The 24,608-nt window shown below is 41.5% G+C and overlaps 1 protein-coding gene across 12 annotated transcripts in view; it reads left to right on the top strand.

The window, feature by feature from the left end:
- Window positions 1-24,608, top strand: part of piezo2b (piezo-type mechanosensitive ion channel component 2b) — a 105,660-nt gene that overhangs the window by 15,188 nt on the left and 65,864 nt on the right. For all 12 annotated transcript variants that reach the window (XM_078935294.1, XM_078935300.1, XM_078935298.1 and 9 more), the window contains exons 3-7: window positions 2,468-2,593; window positions 10,966-11,008; window positions 14,775-14,937; window positions 17,161-17,437; window positions 18,643-18,856. In XM_078935294.1, the coding sequence (XP_078791420.1) occupies window positions 2,468-2,593; window positions 10,966-11,008; window positions 14,775-14,937; window positions 17,161-17,437; window positions 18,643-18,856 (823 nt within the window). The remainder of the gene's footprint in view (window positions 1-2,467; window positions 2,594-10,965; window positions 11,009-14,774; window positions 14,938-17,160; window positions 17,438-18,642; window positions 18,857-24,608) is intronic.

Raw genomic sequence — 24,608 nt, forward strand, 5'->3', positions numbered from 1 at the left:
AAGCTTAACATTTGAGTGATCAGTGGCTTCTGTTCATCCACACTGATGTTTTTATATGCAAGTAAACAAAAGTTAAGATGGTTCAGTGTTAGGTCTGTTCCACATGTTTTTTTTTTTTTGGTGTGAAACAGATTCAATTGCTCAAAACATCATTAGCAGTAACCACTGACAGTTCTGTAGATGTTATCCTTCATTTAAAGAAAGTAGAGGTCTTTTTAAACACTCACCTGATGTGAGTGCTCTCTGCCACACAGCAAAGTGTGATGGAATTGTTTTTCAATCATGTTGAGGAAAAAATAATTCAAAGTTAAAATTAAAAAAACTATTATATTGTGAACAATGTAATTGTTACAAAGCATCATCTATGGCAACCCTGTCTAATTTTGACATTTTAAGCACCTTATAAATGATCATAAAGGGTACATTTTACTCACAGATATTTTTTTGGTAAGAAATAAAAAAAGAATTGGTGCCAAAGTGAGGTCCATGCAGCCGCTGGACATCCTCTTTTGCCCTGATGACCAGGTCCAGACTTCTGACATCGCCCATTCACGTCCTCCGCAGTGAGAAAATCAGAAGCTGCTCCTCTTTGTATGCTTAAAAACAAGGTAAAAGGCCGCTCCACTGCTGTTCACCCAGCCGAACCAGGAGAAGTGGATCCCTGCCAATCCAAGTGGCTGTGATGGTGTTGCTGAGCTTCGCTCTCTGATGCCCGACAGACTTGACCATGTAATTGTAATTGACGGTGATTAAAAAGGAGAAATACTCATAAGTGCAAATATAAAAGGATTACATTTGTTCTCTCACATAAGAAAAAAGCCACACATGCATGTCAAAAACTCAAAAAAAATAAGATTTTCATCTGAGGTGGACTTTTTAGTGTGACTGGAAACAGGGCTCAAAGCATTGCAGGAACTCAACTCAAACCAATGCTTCTCCAAACACAGAAGGCCGTGTCACACAGCAACTACGTACATTTTGAGCATTTTCTACGTCTCAAATTTCAGGCTTTCATAAAACATTTGTGATATACGTCATTCATGAGTATTTCTTGTTGTGGTCATTCATCGATCTGCTCAGATGTGACTTTTTAAAGCATGAATCACAGATGTGTAACTTTTATAACATATACGTTGCACATGTCATGTTAAAATTCTGTAATTGACGTTCGAAGCACTAATAATTTGCAAATAAACACCGTGATAATCATGTCCTATGTTGTTTTTTGCCTGGTTTATTCATAGTTTTTTCTCTGGTTTTAATGTGATTTGTTTGTGATACATCTGTGAGAATGTCACAACTTCAAGACCACAACTTCTCTCCCTTTTTCCACGTACATATATTCACACATGACGGTGCAGTATGCGCTAAATGTACGTAGTAGCTGTGTGACACGGCCTTGAGTTGGCTTGACATTATGGGAACACCCAGGGAGTCTTCTCTGATCTGTGAGAGCAAGTGGCTGGACAGCAGGACATCTGGGGACCTTTGCCTGCTCGCAGCAGTTGAAAATACAGGGATAGGAATTTTCCAGAAAATTCAAATTCTTGTGGGTTTTTGCTGCAACGTTCTGAGAGCCTTGCAGAAGACTTCACATGCATGTGATGCACCTGGCCTAGTGTAGAGTGTCCGCCCTAAGACGGAAAGGTCAGGAGTTCAAATCCATGGTCGAGTTGCACCAAAAACTGGGACGTACCAAAAAATGGGACCCGATGCCTCCCTGTTTGACACTTAAACCACCAAATTGCTTCGGAGTGCAGCTCTCTGGGTAGGAATCCAATGCAGAAAACAAATTTCACACATTTCGCTGTGTGAAAACTATTGGAGCTTGAACTTTAGAACTCTTAGTTCATCATCTGAGGTTCAGAAAATCACATGTTGTGGATTGAACCATCTGTTGTAACAGGGTCTGCTTCTAATTCCATGCTGCTCTGTCTGCCGACTTTATAGTCTTTGTTCATGCAGTGATGACATCTGTGAGGAGGGCCTGTTTCTGCTGCTCTGGGTTGTTCTCCAGCATTTCATTCTTCACTGATTTCTCGAGCGCACAGAGAAGCTGTAGTTTTCTGCTGCTGTTTTCACGACTGGGACGTCTCCTCTTCATGCAGTCAGGGCTTTGAGGTTTTATTGCAGTCATTACTTGGGCTTCTGGGAGCAGAATCAGCTGCTCCCACAGCCTTCCTGCTGTCATATTTACTCATAAGATGTGTAAAAATACCAGAATTACCAGCAGAAATACTTCAAGGAGCTCTACACCCAAGCCAAAATAACAGAATAACATTTTGTTTTAAAAAAAAATAAATGCACTTGGTAATGTAACAGCCTGCCTCTGGTGCACCTCTAAACTCTTTGTGTCATCAAACAGAGCTGCAAAGAGACCTTCCTAGTATCGGTGCATCTGCAGGAAGAGCTCGGGAATCTTCTGAGCAAAGGAAATTGAACTCACTGTAACTCTTTCCCCCTGCAGGCCACACAGGCCGTCTGCTGCAGTCCCTCTGCTTCACCAGTATGTCCTTCCTGCTGCTCCACATCATCTATCAGATTACTGTCAACAGCCTTCTGGCCGGGAACTCCATCTCCTCCAACTTCAGCTGTGAGTACACTGCAGCCTTTGTAGGCAGAGCTTTGAGGCTCCAGAGGTTTACAGCAGAGGACTCAAAATCCCTCACAGGTCAAGGTTTGAGGACAGGAATGGAGGCGATTGATAACGTTTGGGTTTTTTGAAAACTTACAAAAATCACACAGGAGTGCAATTTAGCACCATGACTCACAGTGAAGTTCAGCTTCCAAAGCCTCGGTGACTGAGACAGAGCTGCAATTTTCAGACAGAGATGCAGACATTTCTACTCAAACATAATTGTCAAGTCATTAACTCTGTTCTGGTCAAAACAAATTCAGGAAGTGAGACAGAGCTGTTTGTGTGTGTGTGTGTCTGTCTGTCTGTCCAAACAGAGGAAATCGTTGTGCCACATGCTTATGGCAGACTGAGCTGTGTGTATGCTTGTGTGTGTTTGTGAGTGCCATCCATGACTCAGGTGGTTTTGTGTGCTTGAACCCTTCACCACAGAACCTTCAACCTTTCCACAGCCTAAAAGCCAGCTCCTATCCACAAGCCAGTTTTAAATTTGCTGCATCTTTTTCAGCAAAAACATATTTTAACATCTGCAAAATCAACTTTTCTGAACTTTTAAGTGTATTATAATGTTAATTCCTCATAAGAATACAACCCCAAAGCAGTATTTTGCTTCATTCACACATCTCTGAGCCATCTTCTAACACCCTCCACTCCCATTATCATTGCCTCCCAATTCACGGAAACGAGTGGGTTCTCACATTGTGACATCACAAAGTGAGGAACAGCCCCTTCCAGGAAGAGTCTGCACAGCCAGCCCCGCCCCCAGGCGAAAACACACACGCCCACTTTCTCTTAGCGGTGATGGGCTAAAGGCTTTCATTTTAAATGCACAATATGAACATCCGTCTTTGTAAAAGTTCGGATGTGGTTTGTTTTCGTGGGAGAAACACAGACACGCTGCCGAGGCCAACTTCAGGATGAGGTCATGTAATGGGTGGCACCCACAAAGGCAGAGCCTCAGATATCAAGTTGTTTTACTTTTTGGGGAGGAAAAAGAGCTGCGAAAATAACTCATACTTGATAAAAAAACGGTTCTTTAGTGTGCCAAAGATGATATATCATAAATATATGGATATAGTTTACTCTGAACGGCTTAAGAATAGCAGGTTATTGACCCTTTAAGTATGCCATTATTTAAAGAACTTTATTTTTCCAACTGTAAGTCACTCCAGAGTATAAAGCAGAGCAGCCAAAAAATGCATAATAAAGAAGAAAAAAATCATATGCAAGTGCCACTGGAGTATAAATCACACTTTTAGAATAAAATAATTTGACAAAATACAGGAAAAAAGGGACATCATTTCATCATGGAAGGCAAATCATAAAAACAGAATAGATGATAATAGACTGAATAAAACACACTGATGCTTATTTAACTTCGTGACACACAGGAGGAGTCTAGTATATCGGTCCAGCATATAACCAATTATTCAGATAACTATAGCATTAAGACCATGCTAATGAGTGAGCTAAACTCTTTAGTCTTGTTTGATGACCTTAACACACGTCTGGATTTCCTTTGGTATCTTGTTCCATATGGAGTCAAAACAGGAGAGGCCAGTAAAGCGAACAAGCTGCTCCTTCCTTGTTGGGAAGGTGTGAATAGCAGAACTTGGACTTCTCGTGAAGGATTTGATCAAAACCGAAAATTAAAGCGTCTGGTGGAAGCGGCTTGTGAAGCAGAGCCAGCTCTGGAGTGCTGGGAGTGGGCCCTCCGAGGGCAGAGCGAACCTCATCCCCTCAGGCAGAAGCACGCAGAGCCGCTCAGAAAGGGGAGACTAAATATGCTCCAGAAAAGATCTCTATTACTGGATCCTCCAGGGCTGCATTTTTGGCACATCGATCTTCTGCAGTGATGAGATCATAAAATCTGTCTACTTTTGGAAGATGCATCTGTAGTCATGATGACAGTTAGGATTCTTTATCAAATTGTGGTGTTTCTGTTTTTGCTTCTGAGTCATGAACCTTTTCTGGAATTCAAGGGAAGATCTGGAGAAATGTCGCTGAAAGGCCTTTTTTGCTGGATACTGTTGGATCCTGTGCTCGATGCTGAGATGAGACGCTAAACTTGAACTTTTTTGGGAGGAAGAACAAGTCTTTATTTCCAAAGTCGTCTCTTGTGCATTTGTTTTTGGAAGCCCATTGTTTGCGACGATGGCAGAAAATGTTATCCTCTCCTAATATTCTATTTTTGCATTGCAGCAGGAAACCAGGCATAACCTTGAGAAAAGGCCTTATCTCAGATTTCTATAGCTGGTATTTAGCCCCCCTTGACACCCTTTCCCTTTTGGCAGCCAAATATAAACAGGGAGTCCTCCTCCACAGTGAAGCAGTTATCCTCCCTCGGATAACTTCATATCATTTCCTCTGTTTGCAGCAGCCAAACGCACCATTAGAGCGCGGCGCTGAGTTGAGCGGGAGGGAGGGAGAACGCCTTTCCAGAAGAGCGAACACCTCCAGCTGTTTGCGCAGGTCAGGGGCTGGTCACCAGATGAGCTCCCCCAGAGTCATTCGTCATTCCTGCGCGGTGACTCGACGCGCGGGGGGCTGCTTTCAAACCAGTTTCTTCTTGTACATGAAGGAGCAGCACATGGGCGGAGTTTGCTTCATTTCATGTCTGCTGGGTGGACTGCAGAGTAATCGCTCTCTGACTTTCAGATGTTTCAAGAACTTCATTCCCTCCACCTATGTGAGGTTGAGGTACAAACAAAAATACATCAGGTTTTTTATTTAGTCCAGATATTTTCTCCCCCTCAAAGAAGCTCATCTTTTCTCACCGTTCTCGTGTTCACACACTCGCCAAGCAGTTTTCTGTCCCATCACAGTAATAGGATCCTGAAATGCTAACGCTGCGTATCCGGTGGGAAGGTGGGACTTGCAGTGGCCCTGTAGACACAAAGGCTGTTTTATGATGCTTAGATGAAGTCCAAGGAGCAGGTATTTTTGGCGAAGCAAGGCCTCACCTCAACAGACAGAAGGTCTCACACTCTCCTCAACAAACCTCCACGCTGAGCTCAGCCTGCATCACACAGTAACTCTCTGTCACGCTGTGGATCGGGGTGACCTGGCCTAACCTTCAGCATTCCTCCAGCATGATGTCACTCACACGCAGGGCGGGCTTCCTCTCACACCTGTAGGCTCACTGGGGGCTGGGTGAAGTGACATGTTGCAGATGTTTGGATCTGGGAATGAAGAAGCAGACATGGGTTTGGCTTTAGGTTGCTGGGCGTTACGGTCTGTAAAACCTTTTCTGGATCTTATCTTCTGGTTTCTGACTCAGCTTGACTTCCTGGCTCCTTTGACATGTAGATGACAATCTAGAATGGAGCAAGAGGAGAACTAGACCTGATGGAATAAATGCTTTATTCTTTACATAGCTGCATGTGCTGACAAAGCAAACTCCAAAAATATTAATGGAAATTAAATGTATCAGCCTATGGAGGTCTGGGGCCTCATTTATAAAACTTTGTGTAGGATTTGCATCAGAAGTGGGGTACGGATGAAACATAGGACGTGCGTACAGATTCGGATTTATAAAACTGTGCGCACGCACATCCTACGCATCTTTCCCTTAGTAAATCACAACCAATTCTAAATGCTGCGCAGCTTTTGCCGACCATTTCTTTTTTATTTCGGCCACGGTCCGAAGTTGTGAGGCTACAGCATTTACGGCGTCTGCCACCGTCTGCCACTCACATGCCTTTACGGCATTAGTAATGCCCACACTGTGCCCTCCAAACAACATTTTCTCCTCTTTTCCACCTCGCCAACGATAACTTCTACTTCACATTGAGTGAAGTTACGTTTTTTTGATTTCCTCTCTGTGTTTGCCATGATTTCGCAATCAATGAATATTAATTTGTGGGCGTTTCACGGACTATTTATGGGCAACTATGGGCGTGTCATGAAGCCGCAAAAGCTGCGCTGCATTAAGAATCGGTTGTGATTTATTAAGGGAAAGATGCGTAGGATGTGCGTGCGCACGGTTTTATAAATCCGAATATTTCTGTGCGTACGCACGTCCTATGTTTCATCCGTACGCCACTTCTGACGCAATGCCTACGCAAAGTTTTATAAATGAGGCCCCTGGGTATGCTTCTGCTGAGGCGGTGGATTTCCTCCTACACCTGGACCACAGCATCCGCCCACTCCTGGACAGTCTGTGGTGCAACCTGGCATTGGTGGATGTCCCAGATGTGCTCAGTTGGATTCAGGTCTGGGGAACGGGTCTCACAGCATCAGCACACGGTCTCACAGGGGTCTGAGAATCTCATGTGGGTACCTGGTGGCAGTCAGCCAAACCATTACTGACCCACTGCCAAACCGGTCATGGTGGACAATGTTTCAGCAGCAGAGCGTTCTCCGCCGCGTCTCCAGACTCTGTCCCGTCTGTCACATGTGCTCAGTTTGAATCTGCTTTCAACTGTGAAGAGCACAGGATGCAGGTGGCGAATCTGCCAATCTTGGTGTTCTCTAGCACATGTCAAACTTCTTGCTGGGTGTTGGGCAGTAAGCACAACTCCCCCCTGTAGACATGGGGTCCTCATGCCACCCTCTTGGAGTCTGTTTCTAACAGTTTGAGCAGACACCTGCACATTTGCTGGAGGTAATTTTGCAGGGCTCTGGCAGTGCTCCTCCTGTTTCTCCTGGACAAAAGAGGAGACACGGTCCTGATACAGGGATGTTGCCCTCCTACGGCGTCCTCCACATCTCCTGATGTACTGGCCCGCCTCCCAGTAACGCCTCCACGCTCTGGAGACAACGCTGACAGACACAGCAAACCTTCTTGACACATCTCGCATTGTTGTGCCGTCCTGGATGAGTTTCACTACCTGGACCACTTGTGTGCTGGTAGAAACTGTTCCGTAGTACCACTGGAGTGACGACACAGTTGGCATTCAAAAGTTCGACAAAAAATCCGCCAGAAAACATCAGAACAGAGAAGTTGTCCGTGGTCAACACTCTCAGAAGCAGTCCTTTAGTGGAGGTGTCTTGCTGATGGCCTAATATGTCCACATGTCAGTCAGTGTTGCTTCCTAACTGGACGGTTTAAATATACAGAAGTGTGATTGACTTGGAGTAGCACTGAGTTTTTTTGACAATCATTTTTACTAAACTCACAACTGATGTCACTGCTATGGGACAGTTTAAAAAATCCAGTAGACCAAAAATATGACCGATACGATCACAAGGTTAGGTTAAAACCTTAGAGTGGACACAATGAAATAATTATCAAGTACAAGATTGTGCTACTTGTTTTAAAACTTTAGAAATAGATTTAATTGTTTTTTTGTCTTTCAGATTATTATTTTCACATTGTATTATTTTTATATTCATCTAAAAAAGATGTCACTGATGTTATCAGAGGCCTGGCATGTTCAGTACATACACCATTAAATAATTGGAAGTGTAGTTTAATTTAGACCAGAATCACCACAATAGAAAATGGATTTGGTTTCAGGGAAACGTTTGGAGTTAAGGGTTTTCCAAAAGACAAGAAGAGAGAAAATAATAAAGTTTGGTCATCAGATGCTGCAAAAGATGCAAATATGCAAGGATGTGCGTTTTGCTTGGAATTTACAGAAGTTCAGTTCAGTGCTTTCAGACAGAGAACTTCAGATAACATCAATATTTTCCTTTCAATATTCTGACTTCAACATCACAAATATATATATTTTCATTTCATGATAGATGGATGTGTGGAATCTTTAAAAAGGTTCCAGATTTTTCTCCTCCAGGATGATTTACCTTTTATAAGATTTCTTTTTCTCTGTTTAGCCGACGTCTTGTTCGGTAATTCATGTTGTTGACACACAGTTCTGTCTTGGGTTAAACTGACATTTCGGGAAGGCTGAGCTTCAGGATCCTTAAGTCTCCTGGCTTTTATCAAAGTTTTCATCTTGGGTCAAAAAACCTTCACAAAGAATCATTTTTCTAGAGTTGACAGTTTGTTTTCCTCTCTGCCGTTGCTGCTGCAGGTGTGAATGTGTGTCTGCGTGTGTGTGTTTGTGTGATTTATACGGTCCAACAATGAGAATCCGACCATTTGAAATGGCAAAAATAACCCAAAACAAAAACAGGATATCCTCAGTGTCACTGCTGTGACAATAACCTCTTTTCATCTGAATAAAGGCTGAACAAAAACATTATTTGCAGATTTTGAAGCGTGTGATGTGAGAGTTGTTTTAGATTCAGTTCAAGGTTGCAGAGGCTTTTTTTCAAAACACTTCATTTTATATTCTTCTGCTTTCAAAAATCCACACCTGTTTATTTTAACATGTATGATTTGGTCTTATTTTTAATAACTCTGTTAAAGCGTGAGCATTTCTCACTCTAAATAGTTTTCCTGACGCTGCAGTGGTCCTTTTTTTTCTATCTCTGAGGCCTCCTTCTGTCCTCCTTCAGTGAGCTGTTGAAATAGGAGTGTTTGTGTGGAGGTTGACTGTCCAGATGACTGAGGTGTTTGGTATCAGGTTTTGCTGGGCGGCTTCCTCCCATCACACACGTTTTTGTCTTTCTGAATTTGTCAGCCCTTCTCATCTCATCTTCTGCCATCTGAACCAGAAATCTGTCAAAACTTGCAGCCTTCACAGACAAATCCTGATGTCACAGATAATCTGACAATTTTTTTTAGTTTGTCAAGATTTAAATGAATATATATATATACCGTATTTTCCGGACTATAAGTCGCCCTTTTTTTCATAGTTTGGCAAGGGGTGCGACTTATACGCCGCAGCGACTTATATAAGAAATAAATTGAAATAAATACATTGTTAACCCTCCTGTTATGTTCATTTGTGAGGAACAGAGATGATGTTCCTGGGTCAATTTGATGTATGAGGTATGTTAAGTGTTAAGAGTATGTTAAGTGACTCAGAGAATCAGTAAACTTTTTTTACAGTAAGATCTTGAAGGCTAACAACATAATATTCTATTTTCCAATGATTTCATAGATTCAGAAATGCAATAAAAATGAAAACTGTTTCTACAAATACAGGATGAAAACAGAGTATTAGTTAGCCAATGATGCTTCATGAAAAGAATAAATAAATAAGTATGAGAAAGAATTACTGTGAAATTATGAGATAAATAGTCTGCTATGATTGTGTCATATGAGTTTGTGCAAGTTATAAGTTCTTGGTCTCAGATTTTGTCAAATAAATTTCCCGTCAAAATGCTACACACAGTCCTGTGCGACTTATCTGTGTTTTTTTCTACTTTATAATGCATTTTTGGGCTGGTGCGACTTATACTCCGCAGCGACTTATAGTCCGGAAAATACGGTATATATACAGTATATATAAATATTTTGTGCTCTGGTTGTTTTATTTTAAATATCCAAGATTGAAGATATTTGGACTAATTTGTTTTTGCTGTCCTTCTTTTTATAAATTTAAATAAAAACTTTTTTTTTCCTAATTCTTTTAGGATTTATAAAGTAGTCGTTTTTTTCCGCATTTAACTCAACAAAGTGCTGATTCTGAGATGAGGGATATTTTTAACAGGTTGGTGTGAAAATAGTCATATTCTTTTTCAACGTTTAGACATGTACAAACTAAGCTCATTTTTATTTTTAATAAATTGCAGAACAAAAGGGAAAACAATGCAAACATTTTCAGGGGTGATATGCACGAGTATTGCCCCGCCAGGGGTCATGTCGCTAACTCGCACTGTACCATTAAATCCTGGGTTCTGTCCAAATTCCTTCATTACTCACCACTTAGTGCACCTTATAAGGCCTTTGTTATTTTGTAAGACTGTTCCAATCTACAATTCCAAAATCTAGTGCCCATCCAAGTTTTCATCTTTAGAACGCAGTGGAATTATAAACAGTCTTGAAAAATGATCATATTAAGTTTTTTATATTGAGAAATTGTGACATTATATTTGTCGTATAATAAACAAGTAGTGAGCATGTGTTTGAATTGTTTTTAAATTTCATGGCACTAGATAGACCCACACTCTATAGTTTTCTAGTAGTTAAAGAAAAGGGAAGGAATTCGCCCAGGATTCAACTTAATTAATTATCAACTCAGAGTTGTAAAGCATTTTTTAATGTAAGTCAGGCACGAAGGGCTTTACAAACAAAAGTGTGTACTGGTAATGTATTGTGAGTTTTTTCCTGGTTTGAGATGTTTTCTAAAATTCTCTTAAAAAAAAGGCAAAGAAGCAGCTTTGAGCTGTGACAGAGGAGAATCTGCAGCTGGAAGGATTCCTCCTTTTGCTCTTGGTGGTCCCTGCTCCACATGCAGCCCTGCTGCTTGCTTAATGATTGAGATGGAAAATGAATTTTGAAAATGTGTCTTAAATCTCTGCATGTTTCTGTGCAGGTTCACCCTGGGAGAGATCCATACGACAGATAGGCTTTGAGAGGTAAGAAAGAAAGCAAAAAAACAAGCACAACTCTGTGTTGTTGTTTTTTTGTTGGAGGAAAGAGATGACTATTTAAAATAGATAAAAACACTGAACCGTTTTTTTTTCTTTGCCTGTCAAATATCCCTCTTGAAGTTCCAGCTGCACTGAATGTGCAAAGTGTCCTAAATATAGCAACTTCCCAATAGGATTAAGCGTCTCTTTTTGCATTTGCTCATCATCTAACAAGCTTCATAAATGCTCCTAACCCACCCCTGTGTGGAGGCTGGATGAACGCTAAACCCACTTTAGTTGGACGATAAGTTGACAGGCTAATTTTTCAAAGCTTTTCTGTGGTGTCCGTCTCCGCACATCCCGTGATCTTATTAGATGCGGTTTCCTGAGTACGGGAATGTCCGAACTCAGCCACGTCCTTTTTCCAGTACTCACCAGCCCTCGGCGGACTCTCTGCTGTGCGGTAAGTGGCGGAAGTGAGGCCGTAAACATTTTAGCCCGCCTGCACTTACCTGTTTGCGTTGAGCATCATAAACAGCACATATAGGATATTTACAGCTGTCTTTGATGGTGCTGAAAAAGGCAGCAAGAGGATTCACAGCTGCTGTTTAGGTTTCATTCCTCTTCAAAAATCAAACATATTTCTGTGGTAGGACATATTTATGTATTTAATATGTAGCACATCCACATGTGGCGTGTGTTTTGGTAGTTTCCACTCCTGCTGTTTATGTTGTCATAACTCTGTCACATGGGCAGCAGGGCAAAGTGGGAATTGTGTTTGTTTCTTTCATCTGCAGGAAAATGGACAAAGCTTCTCCACAACATGGAAACAGACGTGTTCTATTAAATTAAGCTCATATAGCAAACAAGCAGCCATTTCTAAGTGGGCATTTTCCATCAGCATAATTAGCACTCTGTTCCTAACTTGTTACTTTGACAAGCTTCATATCCACCCAAGGCCGAGGGAGATTGTTTCTTTTTGAAATGACTAACCACTGCTGAACAAACAGCGTCTTCTCTGTGTCCTGATCAGCAGTATATGCTGTATGCTTGTTTATTGCACGCCGTTTAATTACACCCAGAGCTCAGCGTGAAACGTGAAGAAGACACCGAGGTGGCCAAACAGGATGCAGGGTGACTGCTGTTAAACTGAAATAGAAATTAGATCATAAAAGATCATTTTAAAGGTTTTGCAACCTGTTAGCCATTTCAAGGACAATTTTTATTCTCTTTAATTGCATGTGCAATCATGACACCCCATAAAATGTGGCCTCAAGCTGTGTAGGTGTACTACAGCAGGTAATATGAACGCTGGTGTTATTGTCACGGTCATGGCAACCGTCTGCTGTCGCTGTTTGTCTCAGAACAAACCTTTGTGGATTTGCCTGGAGCAACATCAAACGACACATTTTTGTTTGTCCATAAAAGCAGCTGGTACAAACCAGAATTTTCTCATTTTGAATTAAGAGTTCTTCGGATAACGTGATTTACTTTTATAAAAGAAAAATCGTAAAAATCTCATTTGAGCTGATGCGGGGAAACACTAGCGCCGCCTGTGCCAGCCCGCCTGTTATGAACAAAGAATGCCGTTTTCAAGGGAGTAAACATGTTTTTCATAAAAATAAACCAAACAACACATTTTCTCATGGTTTTCTTTGATTGAATGGAATTTCACTCACTTGTTAAAATGGTACACTTCACACCAGCAAGCCTGATTTCATTAAAAAGGGTGGTCCTCCATATAAAAGCCAAAGCATTTCAGTGCAACACATATTAAATGAGCAATTAAGTTACGGAAAACTCTGGATTCCCATGCATCCATGTGAACAGGTGGTGCTTTTTTTAAACTATTGCTGCTGCTGCTTCAGAAAGCTCGATTCCCAGGAGTTTCAGAAACTTTCACACAACATACACAGTAGCCATCCTGCATGCAAATGATCATGGGAAAGTGTATTCACTTCCATAATTCCATTTAATCAAATTAAACTTTCCTAGAATATGGATTCAGGGCCCACTGTGTAATGGATTTGAAGTATTTATTTGTTTATTTTACATAAACTGGGGTTCCAACTCATGAAACTCACAAAAAACAGGGGTTTCACAGAATTTGAATACTTTGGAGAAATCTGCCCAAATTTGGCAGGACATGAATGTTTTAAACTGAGTTTCTCCAACCAAGCATCTACTAAACACAAAGCACCTGCACAGGTTCTTCACATGTCAAATAGGTCCAGTTTGGTTCGATTGTCTCAGTTGGGGTCAATTTGGGAAAGGCGACGGACTTTACAACCAAGCAGAAGACCATCATTGATCCCATCCACAGTCTGGATGAGCCACTAAAGGTCCACGCTAAGGAGGCTGGCTGTTCACAGAGCTCTGTGTCCAAGCAGATCAACAGAAAGTGTAATAAAAGAGCAAAATGTGGCAGGAGAAGATGCAGCAGCAAAAGACACAACTGTGGGCTTCAGTGGATCATTAAAAGGACAAGATTGAAGAACCTGGAGACCTCTAGAAAGAGTGGAATGAGGGAGACGGACTACAACTGTCGATTTCCTCGGGTGAAAAACTTCTGAGCCTGGACTAACGGAGGAAACGTCTCAACTGGACCAAAGAGAAGAAGAACTGGACTGTTGGCCAGAGGTCCAAGGATGAACGGAAAGTGTTCCTGGTGTAGATCAGAACCCGAGCTGCTGGAGGTCCAGTCTGAAATCTCCTCAGTCAGTCATGATTTGGGCTCCAATGTCCAGTGCTGGTGTTAGGAAAGTCTGCTTCTTTAATCCAAAAGTGACTGCAACAGTCTAGCAGAATGTTCTGGAGGACTTCAGGATTCCTTCTGCTGAGAATCTGGATGGAGATTCAGATTTCATCTTCCAGCAGGACCTGGTTCCTGTCCAGACTATTGAAGCATTGAAGATGAACCAATCATTTTGGAAAGACTTCATTTGAATTTCTTTGATCATAATCTCTGCCTTATGGTGGCTCTGAAGTGCAAATCACATAAACGAATCTTTCAATGCAAAAACCTCTTAAAGATTACAACAAATAGAAAAGCAAATAAGAAAAAGTACTGTGGGACATCACTGATTGGATGATGACATTTGTCCATCATTTCAATTGAAAGTTAATCTGTCATGAAGTGACATTGAAAACACATTTGAAAATACGGAAACGACAAAAGTCAAAATTCATTTTCCAATCAGTGATATCCCACAACAACGACCAGTTCCTCACTTTGTAACCTTTTCTTTCTTTCTGAAATTTTTTTTGTTTTCTGACATGTTTCATTTTCATTGTTGCTGTCTTGATTTCTAAAATGTACTGTGGTTTAATTCTCATTAGTTTCTTTTGTATTGTTGTTGCGATCTAAAGTTTTTACGTTGACAAATTTGTTGTTGTGATTTGAAGTAAAAGGTGATTTCCCCAAAGTTTTCTAATTTTCTTAAATTTAGTTATTGTGGGTTTTATGAGCTGAAACCTAAATTAATTTTAAATCAACAAATAAATATTTGAAATCAATCTATGTTCTATGAAAGTCGATTTTGTTTTTTAAATGACGTGCACGCTTTTCTGTGACATTCTAATTTTTTTAAGGGCTTGTAGATGGATTTGTTCTGATCAAGTTGGCCAAAGGATACAAACAGGAAAACAACAGTGTTCTGTATTGAAGTGGATCTCTTTCTTGTTCCAGGAGCCTGCAGGAGTTTCTCCAAATCACAGCATTTGTCGTCTGCTTCCTGTAAGTCTTTGTGCTCTGTTTTCTGTTCGTCTGCAGCGTGATCGGCGCGGATGCGGGGAACGGGATCCGAGTGTTCATCCCTGACATCGGCATGTTCATGGCGGGCTTGGCCATCTGGCTTCTGTGTCGCACTCTGGTCCAGAAGAGGCCGCCTGAGGACATGGCCCAGTACAACGCAGACTTTGATGCGGAGGAACAAGTGGGTTTCATGTGTGTCAGCATGCAGTCTGTGTTTTTTTGGTCACAATTAGGAGGAAATGTTCTCTTGCCTCACAGCGAGAAGGCCCTGGTTCAAATCCCAGCTGGGACCCTTCTGGAGTCTGCATGTCCTCATTTTGCACGTGGGGGGAATCTCACAGCCAAAAAACATGCTTCATAGGTTCTTTGTGTCTCTAAGTTTCCCTAGGTGTGTGTGTCTGTAATTGTGTGGCCCTGCAACAGACTGGCTCCCAAAGGATGTGTGTGCATTAGGATAACACCGAATGTTTAGTCATGTGGAAAAGTCCGTTGTGTTTAAACTAACCTGTGGTGAGCCCTCCCCCCCCCTTCATCTCTTGTTTTTGGTTTCCATGAACCCGGGCGGCTTGAAGACGATCTTTCCAGTAAAAACTTTTCCCATGTGATTTTTTTTTTTTAATTTATTTTTATTTTATTTATTTTTTTAAAACTCGTCTTGTGTTAAAGTCTTGGAGAAAAGCCAAAACACAGGATACCATGTAAAAAATGATATGTAAATATTTAGAAAAACAGCTAGACTTTTCCGTCAGCTCACTCATGACTTCTGCTCCTATTTAAATTAGGAAAGTAGAGACCGTCTCAGTTGTGGGGTAGGGGGCGTGTTAGGATGATTCACCAGGAACTCTGTGTACAAGAAGACCTTTGTGGTCATAAAACGAACACATTTAGGGGCAAGAGTTCAAAGACAAACATCTACATACATCTTCGTAAACATGGAGAAGAAACGTCTTAGATGGTTTAAGCCCTTTTTTTGAACATTAGATGATCCCAGAAGTTTAAAGTGAACATGAAAGTGACAGATTGCAGTTTGCACTGCACTCACAAACTCATAAAGATTTTGTTACGGTTTTTAGAAACGCTCTTATAAATAGTTTACTTACAAACGTTAGTTTGGATGTTCCTCAGTAGGATTTTGATGTGAAAAATTCCTTCGGAAAAATCCTTCTGTGGAGTTTGAGTGTTTACTCTTGTGTGAGTGGGTTTTCTCCAGGACTTTGAGTCCAAAACCCTGTTTCCAAAGTTGGTTGATAACTTTAAATGGTCTCTTAGGGGAAAGCAGCTGTGATTTTGAGTGATTTTGACCTTTGGTAGCAGGAGCCAACTTGACCCCACTCAGGATAAAGCAGGAGATGATCATTGATCAAAATAAATCTTTCAAAGTGGTCTTAGATATGAAACCTTTTCTATATTTATTGTTTTATTTGTTAATCTGGCCTTTTTACCTTATTAGATGATTTGAACACAGTTGTTTTATTCTCTGATTACACATTCTCTTTTAACACATTTGTCCTTTTAAGCTTTAAGCAACTGGGATTTTGTCTCAAATAATGTAAAAATACATTTTGAAGTCATTTTTTCAATTGAATAGGTGACGGGTAAAAGAATAAGGGAAGTAGGATAAGTGTATCTTTAGAGTTAAGTTACTTTTCTAGTAACTTGACATGGCTACGGCTATTTTCTTGTTTTTAGGACAGTTACGACAAAACCTAATGAACGGATCCATGTTAATTGAAAAATCCATCTTGCAGCTGGCTTTGATGCTACTTTTGTTTAGTGGGATTTAGGGAGGCACTTCAGAGGAGGGTCTGTTCAGAGTCTTTCAGGAGTTTGAATACAGACATCCATGTTGAGTTGATTACTTGGGAAAAGAACCTCGATCTTCTGGCAAAGCCATGCTTCTCTCTATGACTCAGCTTTAATTAAATCCACATTCTCTTTTCTGTGTCTACTGAGCCTGGCACAGTTGGGATTTTGCCCCCTCACTAAGAAGCCTCTGTAATCCATGAGCCTGTTTCCCTTTTTAATCTGAGTCATGAACCGATAATGATCTACTTTGTTTTTACCTGGGCTCTGTTCTGATTTATCATGATCTTTTTTCCCAGGCTGTTTGGATTTAGTGACCACATCAGAGGTGATGGGAACACTTCCACTCCAGAGGATTACATGCTGCATGTTCTTCTGTTCTTCTGTTCTGTCTGTGCTCTGCTAAAATCTACCCGGAGCAATAATTCAGAATCTAAGATGTGTAACACTAACAATCCCCATCTACAGGAGGATAGATGTGGATTGTTGTGATAATACTACCTGTGGGAAACAGTTTCAGCACCATGGAGAGTTCTGACTCCTTAACGCCGCTGTCCATCTAACAATACTGACCCCCTGTGTGATGCAACTCACCTGCCAGGATGAAGAGGAGAAACCGAGCCTAGATGACGACGACGACCTGCTGGAGGAGGAGCTGGAAGCAGGGTACGAGGCCGAGGAGGACGAGGACAATGAGTATCTGTATGACAGAGAGGAGGAGGAACTGGAAGAGGAGGAGGAAGAAGAAGTGAAAGAGAGCACAAAGAGGAAGATTCTGCGTCTGGTGGCGGAAGTTGCTTCCAAATTAAAGGAGATCATTGGAAACCTGATCACGACCGCAGGGAAAGTGGTGGTCACCATCCTGCTGGGAATGACAGGTGAAAGTTTCATTTGACTTCAGTCCCGAACTGGCGTTCTGTCAATTGTCATTTTTAAGCTACAGGGCAGCTGCGGGTTGTTTTTTTGACCCAAGTAACTACACTGACCTGAGCTGAAACTCTATTTAATAAATTTACAGAAACGTAACTGCTTAGATTTCTGTAACACATTTACTGTTCTAAGTGTCTCCTCTTCTGCAGCAGTTTATCAGCAGTTTTATCCAGTCATATTTTGTTAAATGTTTGTCTGCTTTGATATTTTGAAACTATGTTGGTGCATCACTTTATGTAAATGTCAGTTTGATGGTATATTTTATACATCATTTTATCTAAAAGAAAGCTTCCTCGTAATGCAGTTTGACAGTTTCTGCAATTTTATGGCATTCAGGGTTTTTAAGTATGCTGATTGTCACTTTAACCGTCCTGTTATGTTCATTTCTGAAGAACACTACTGATGATCATGGGTCAGTTTGACCCGGGGCACATTTAATTACTGGTACATCAGTGTCAGAAACCAAAGGAAAAACATTTTCTTCTTTTAATTCATATTCAGAATCATCAGATTCTAAATTGACCTTAAGATGGTCTTCGTCATCAGAGACATCCTCCCCTACTTCTCCTTCTTGACCAAAGTCATGACACCTGGATTCTGAAAGTTCAAAGATGAGGTCAAGACAATGCATATGTGTGTGTATGTGTGTGTCAGTGCACACATCCACCCACAATTGTGTGACTTTAAAACAGAGATGTAATGAGTCTTATAGTTGCAAAGAAACAAATATTCTTTGATCTTTTGAGCCTCTATTTTGACTGCAGGGTCAAACTGACCCGAAAATAGTACATTTGTAATATCTCAAGTGGGGGAGTTTCTATTATTTGTTAACTACAGTAAATAGGCCAAGCAGGAGAAGGTATTTTGTTTAGATTTTTAAATTTGATAACGTGTCAATTTAACTCTAGAACATAACGAGGGTTTAAAAAGAAAAAAGATATAATAAGAATGGTCACTTTCTTATTAAAAACAATAACTGCCGCATTGCAAAAAGCGAATTGTCCCAATGATCAAATCGTCGTCCAGAATTAGCAACTTCTAATGTGTTTCTTGATCTTCCTTTGGTTCGTGTGAGTAAATAGAAAAGTTTACCACTAAATAATTGTTTAGGTTCAAAACTAATTTAACTTTCTTTTCCTCTTTGTGTTCTCAGGCATCATTCTGCCTTCTTTGACGTCGTTCGTCTATTTCTCCATCTTCCTCTTCCTGTGCACCTGGTGGTCCCTCTGCCGGACCTTCAACACCCTCATCTTCAGCTGCATGTGCGTTCTGATGGCCATTTACAGCGCCGGACACATCATCGTGCTCTACCTGTACCAGTTCCAGTTCTTTCAGGAGTCCGTCTCGCCTCAGGACGAATACATCCGGTCAGATTCGCACACACGTGTTACACCAGAGCTCACTCCATAATATGCTGCATCTCCTTTTGGAGGAGGACGAGTGAAAAAAGAGACACGCTTAACCTGTATTGATAAAAACATCAAGAATAAGGCCTCTCTTTCTGTGGTGCCATGAGGAAATGTAGGGTATTACAGCATTTTTCCAGCAGGTTCTTCATTTGATCACTTTTAATTAACTAAAAGCAACATTGTTAATGTTAAAAACAACTTACATCTGACAGATTCATCCCTCAGATTAACCAAAAATAGAAAGCTGTCAGGCACAGATCAGATCAGAAGCTGTTTAGTCTATGGAGTCAGTTTTGGAGAAGAACAAACATGAAAGCTTGCTGTCATCACAGCATTAGTTACTTCAGTAACCCTGTTATTTTCTGCACACTTGGCTAAAATGACAACAGCGAAGCGGAATTGCTTAAAGAAAACATTTGGAAGTGAAGGAATCATGCAAAATTTCTCCATAGAACTAAACACCCTGAGGTTCCCAGTCTCTCAAGGAGCTCGCTGCTTTGTTGCTGACACTGCATTTCATGCTGAAAGTTCAGTTCAAGTCTGCTCTTTGTCTTGAGAAAAGAAGAAGAAGGTAGTGAGGGAAGGTGAAATGCATGCATGCCCCGTCACGCTTCCACACCTCCCAGAGGAGGAACTCCCCACAGTTTGGGGATGACAGCTTTAAGGAGAAAGTAGCAAGGCCAGCGATGAACCGAGTTGGAGTTCTGAGCATTCATTCAATTCAATGCTATTTCTTTAGCCCAATATTTACAACAATAGTTGTCTCAATGGGCTTCATACCGGTAATTGTGTAATAAACATGAATCATAAAGAACATAAAGTCATAGAACTCAACAGGTAACGGCTAAAATAAACTACACAGGTGGTAAGGAAAAACTCCTATAAAAAACGGATTCCAGAAAAACAGGAGTAATCTCAAATGAAGCTAACGCGAAAAAACACAAACATATATTTGTCTTAGAAAGGATTTGATTGAAATGCAGAACTTTGCAGAATGCAGAACTTTTTTTTGTTTACATATTAAAGCTTTAAAGCCAGGTGGTGGTGTTAAGGCCCGTACACACCGGGACGAATATTCGCCAGGCGTTATTCGCCAGCGTTTTTCGCCACGTTTTTTGTGTTCACACCCAGGCGATTTTCGCTGACGGTGAGCCGAGCGAACATGCAATTTCATTCCCTGACATTAGATGGCGCTTAATGTAAACAGAAATACTCCTGTACACAAGGTGGCGCTGCGCAACTTTACGCTTCTTAAAGTCGCTTTTCACTCAGAAGAAGAGAGCAAGTATTTACGCGCTTGTCAGAATCATACAAAGAAAACATGAATATTTCAAGCATCAGTAGCTCCAACTGGTACTTGGTAAGGGGATATTTAAGAATGTCCGTCATTATTTCTTCGCGGCAGTGTAGACGCTACTTGGCGTCTAACTTCTTCGCTGGTATGTGTGCTCAGCAAGGCAGTTTTGTGTTTGAGCGCCCCCAAGATGTGTTTTACTGTAACTTCAGAAGCTCCAGACACGTGTGCAAAAGCGCCATCCTCATTGGTCGAATAGATTTCGACGCGACGGTGTGAACAGGCCTTTAGACTGAAATAATCTTCATTTGTTTCTTTCTCTTCGGAGAACCTGAACTTTAAAGGCCTGTTCACACCGGGACGAATTTCGCCGGCGATTTTCGCCGACGTTTAACGCCTCGTGACTAAACAAAGGGCACCAATGTGAGTGTGCACACCGAGGCGAAAAAACGCCAAGCGCCAAAGCGTCAAAAAAAAAAAAGCCTCGGGTTCGTTTTTTTTTTTCGACGCGTTGCGTCGAAATCTATTCGACCAATGAGGATGGCGCTTTTGCACACGTGTCTGGAGCTTCTGAAGTTACAGTAAAACACAACTTGGGGGCGCTCAAACACAAAACTGCCTTGCTGAGCACACATACCAGCGAAGAAGTTAGACGCCAAGTAGCGTCTACACAGCCGCGAAGCAATAATGACGGACATTCTTAAATATCCCCTTACCAAGTACCAGTTGGAGCTACTGATGCTTGAAATATTCATGTTTTCTTTGTATTATTCTGACAAGCGCGTAAATACTTGCTCTCTTCTTCTGAGTGAAAAGCGACTTTAAGAAGCGTAAAGTTGCGCAGCGCCACCTTGTGTACAGGAGTATTTCTGTTTACATTAAGCGCCATCTAATGTCAGGGAATGAAATTGCATGTTCGCTCGGCTCACCGTCAGCGAAAATCGCCTGGGTGTGAACACAAAAAACGTGGCGAAAAACGCTGGCGAATAACGCCTGGCGAATATTCGTCCCGGTGTGTACGGGCCTTTACACTTAAAAAGACAATCTGTTGTCTTTCTTTTTCTGTTTGATAATAAAGAAAAAAAAAAAGAAAGTCTCAGAAATAAACTTTGCATGTCAGCACAGTAAGTGCTGGAGAAGTCAAACTCAGCTGGAGAGAAGGCTTATCAAACTGCAGAGCAGCACCTCCCTGCAGCCGGCATCTTTTAATATGCATGAGGGAGGAGACCATCAGCTGTCTGTGGTTGCAGCGGTGACATGCTGTGGTTGGACTAAAGCCGCCACGTTGAGCTGCATGCCAACATGTTAGTCACAGCTGTAGTGAAAGCTGACTCCGTCAAATAAAAGACAAGGTATTTGAGTGAATAAATAAAGGAACAACTGCTTTTTTTAACTTCTCCAGCTGAATTCACTTAAACTGTGTGAACAAAGTGTTTTTTAGGTTGATTATCTTCTGAATCCTGTTAGAGAAAAGCAGGTTTAGTTACAAAAAAGATTAAAACATGCCTGAAAAGTGTTGCGTTGAAAGAAATCTGTTTACAGCTAGAGATGTAAAAGTTGAGTTTGACAATGACGTAAATACTTTGTCATAGATTGACACCTCTCTCTTTTTTAAATTAATTCTACTTTGGACATCAATGGAAACGTCACACTGCAACAGTCTAAAGTTGCGCCATTATCATCTGATTTGCAACAACCTCATCAGTCACAGTCTGGGCATCTGGAAAGACTCTTGAGGAAGCAGCTTCCTTCAACAGCTTCTTTTTTAGGACATTTCTGACCAAATACAGGTTGTTTTTACATTTATGGGTTAGTTTACTGCTTGGCTGTAGGATCCCAAATAACCTGGAAAGAAAAAAACAATGGTGAAAACTCATATTTGAAAGGATAAAATGAGACTTGTTATTTTGTTCATCCGTCTGTGTGCATCAATTAAGACTGGAAAATTGTAATTTTGTCAAAAAACAAAACTCACTTGAGAGTTTAATAAATGCGTTTTTTTGCTTCAGAACATCATTTTCCAGTGGGAATTGCTCCTTTTAGTGTAAGTTATGTTTCTCTGCCCAAATGTTGATTTAGTCTGAGCTGGGGGGTTTCTGTCTGCTTCTCTGTGAAAACTTGGGCATGATGTAACGTTAAAAGAAACCCACTTCCGTTGAGCACACCTTCAGGGAAACTCTCGGGACAATGGCCCACAGAGGGGCCTGCCCTAATTGTCCGTGTTGACAGTGGATCGGCCTTGCTGCAGGTCCGCTGCTGATTGAGGCTGTTGAGAGGCCGCGGCTTCCACTCCACTTCCTGTCTGTCCGCCATACAATGGAAGTCCCAGTCATGTGACCAGCAGGCCTGTCCCAGCTGTAAGAAGAAACTGTTCGGGAAGTGTGCTGGTGTCGGTCGGGAAGGTAGTCTGGGCTCCGCGTGTCATGACGAAGAAGACTCTAGAGGCTCCTAAATCCCAGCTCTTGTCTCACACACGTCAGCGCAGTTCCTGAACAGATGAACTTTGTTCTGCTCGAGAGGAAAAGAGGTGAACCCTGTGACATCCTTTTCGGTACAAACAGATTCTGAGCCTCACTGCATCGCTCAGATTCCTGGGGTCCAATCTCTTCCTGTCAGGGTTCACATCTATGCAGGTCAGAATGGCAGTTTTTTTTTAGGTGGAAGGGTCAACAAAAAGGCTATTGCATTTGTCTCTTGTAATATTTGCTAGTAAGAAGTGGTTTCTCTTCTTAATCATACAGTTTGTAAAAAAAAGTAACACAAAAACGCAGAACGTTAATGAAATGAGGCTGGCCTTCAGATATTTAGCAGTGTGAGGAAATCATCTGCTGGGAAACTCACATCTGAGTAATGTACTCATTGTGTTTATGCAACCCCCCCACATGACCTCAGTTTGAGCACCCCCCCCCTTGTGACAACACATTAAGGTGCCTCCCAGAACCCTAAAAATCTGTTCAGGAACTGCTTTAAAGAGAGGAAAAGAGTTGGTGGGGATTCCGGTTCTGTCTAGTTCTTGGTAAACACAAACGTGTTTCGGGTCCATGCAGCGGCTTTAATGCTTCCTACAGTTTGTTTACATGCTTGTTGCAGACACCTAAAGCTAACTTTACCACAAAGGAAATATTATATTCAACACTGCGTGAAAAATGGTTGCAATACGAAACAAGCTAGATGTTTTACTGGAACCACATCACACTTAGATGTCCCTGAAGAATCTAGAAATTATTGGTTGACATGATGAATCACAGCAGAATCTATAATGGACCCCAAAGCCTGTTTACCCCGTTTTCAGATTAGACATGCAGAGAGAGCAGTCGGACAGGAGAAGCAGGTAATTCAGGGTTTTTGAACATCAGGTCAGTGGAGACGACGTTGGAGTGAAGCAAGACATTCTAAACCGTTTTCTGTGTTTTTCAGCTTTTCTTTGCTTTGGAACAAAAAGCACAGACAAAGATTGGTCGTATTTATTGAGTGATGCATTAAAAGCTTTAAACAGATTTTAAAAAAAAAGATCTTCAATCATTTCAAGTAAAGTTGGACCTTAAACCTCCTCTAGAGTTGAGGAAATGAATCAACAAAAGTTAAAGGCAAAAGTTTGTTTTTGTAAAACGTCCATTTTTATATGTGAACTTCGTCACAGCTGTCCTTATGGCTGGAAACCGTGTGTCTGCAGGTGAATACTTGTCAAATGTTTACGGGGCGTGCACACGAAATATCCAGGTCGTAGACCGCTCTGATTTAAAATGTTCATGCAGATTCTTGCGCTGCGAGTGACAGGTGGTCGTGAACACTTAACGGTGAAGTAGGTGAGATGCAGGCGTGACTTTTTTTCAACCCCCCTGAAACCTGCACACCGCACAAGGACCCCAATAGTGCTGTCTAATGGGCACATACGTTTCATCTGCACACCCGATGCATGAAGCATTTATTTACGAGGACAGTAAGGTGCCGGTACTCGCACCTTACAAACGACTAGAGGGTGGCGTCAGGACGCCGTACGACAGCATCACCCGTGCGTTACAAGTGCGTTTACCTTGCATACACTTACTACACGCGACATTCGTGTGTTCTGTTTTCATGACGTCCATTAAGGTGGCCGTGCAAGCCTCGAGGAAACTGCGAGACACACCTGCGCTCCCCTTAAGACGTGGTTTATGAAGGTAATAATGTGTCTAAATGGACGAGCTTGTAGATTAGATGTAAGCACTTGTAAAATACAAAGTGAAAACTTGAGCACCAAAAATCTGCATTTGTTTGTAAAAACTTTCTGCTGTAAAGTTTGACAAACAAAAACACAACACGCTCAAATGTGCTTCTGCGTGTGCTCGAATCTGCTGGTGCAAATCACAAGTGCGCCACAACCGCGCTCTGAAATTTGACACATTCCTTGCGAGAAACTTGTGTCAAAACTGATTT

The sequence above is a fragment of the Oryzias latipes genome, chromosome 17, assembly GCF_053564925.1.
Source record: "Oryzias latipes strain Hd-rR chromosome 17, Olatipes_Hd-rR_3.1".
Taxonomy (NCBI): Eukaryota; Metazoa; Chordata; class Actinopteri; order Beloniformes; family Adrianichthyidae; genus Oryzias; species Oryzias latipes.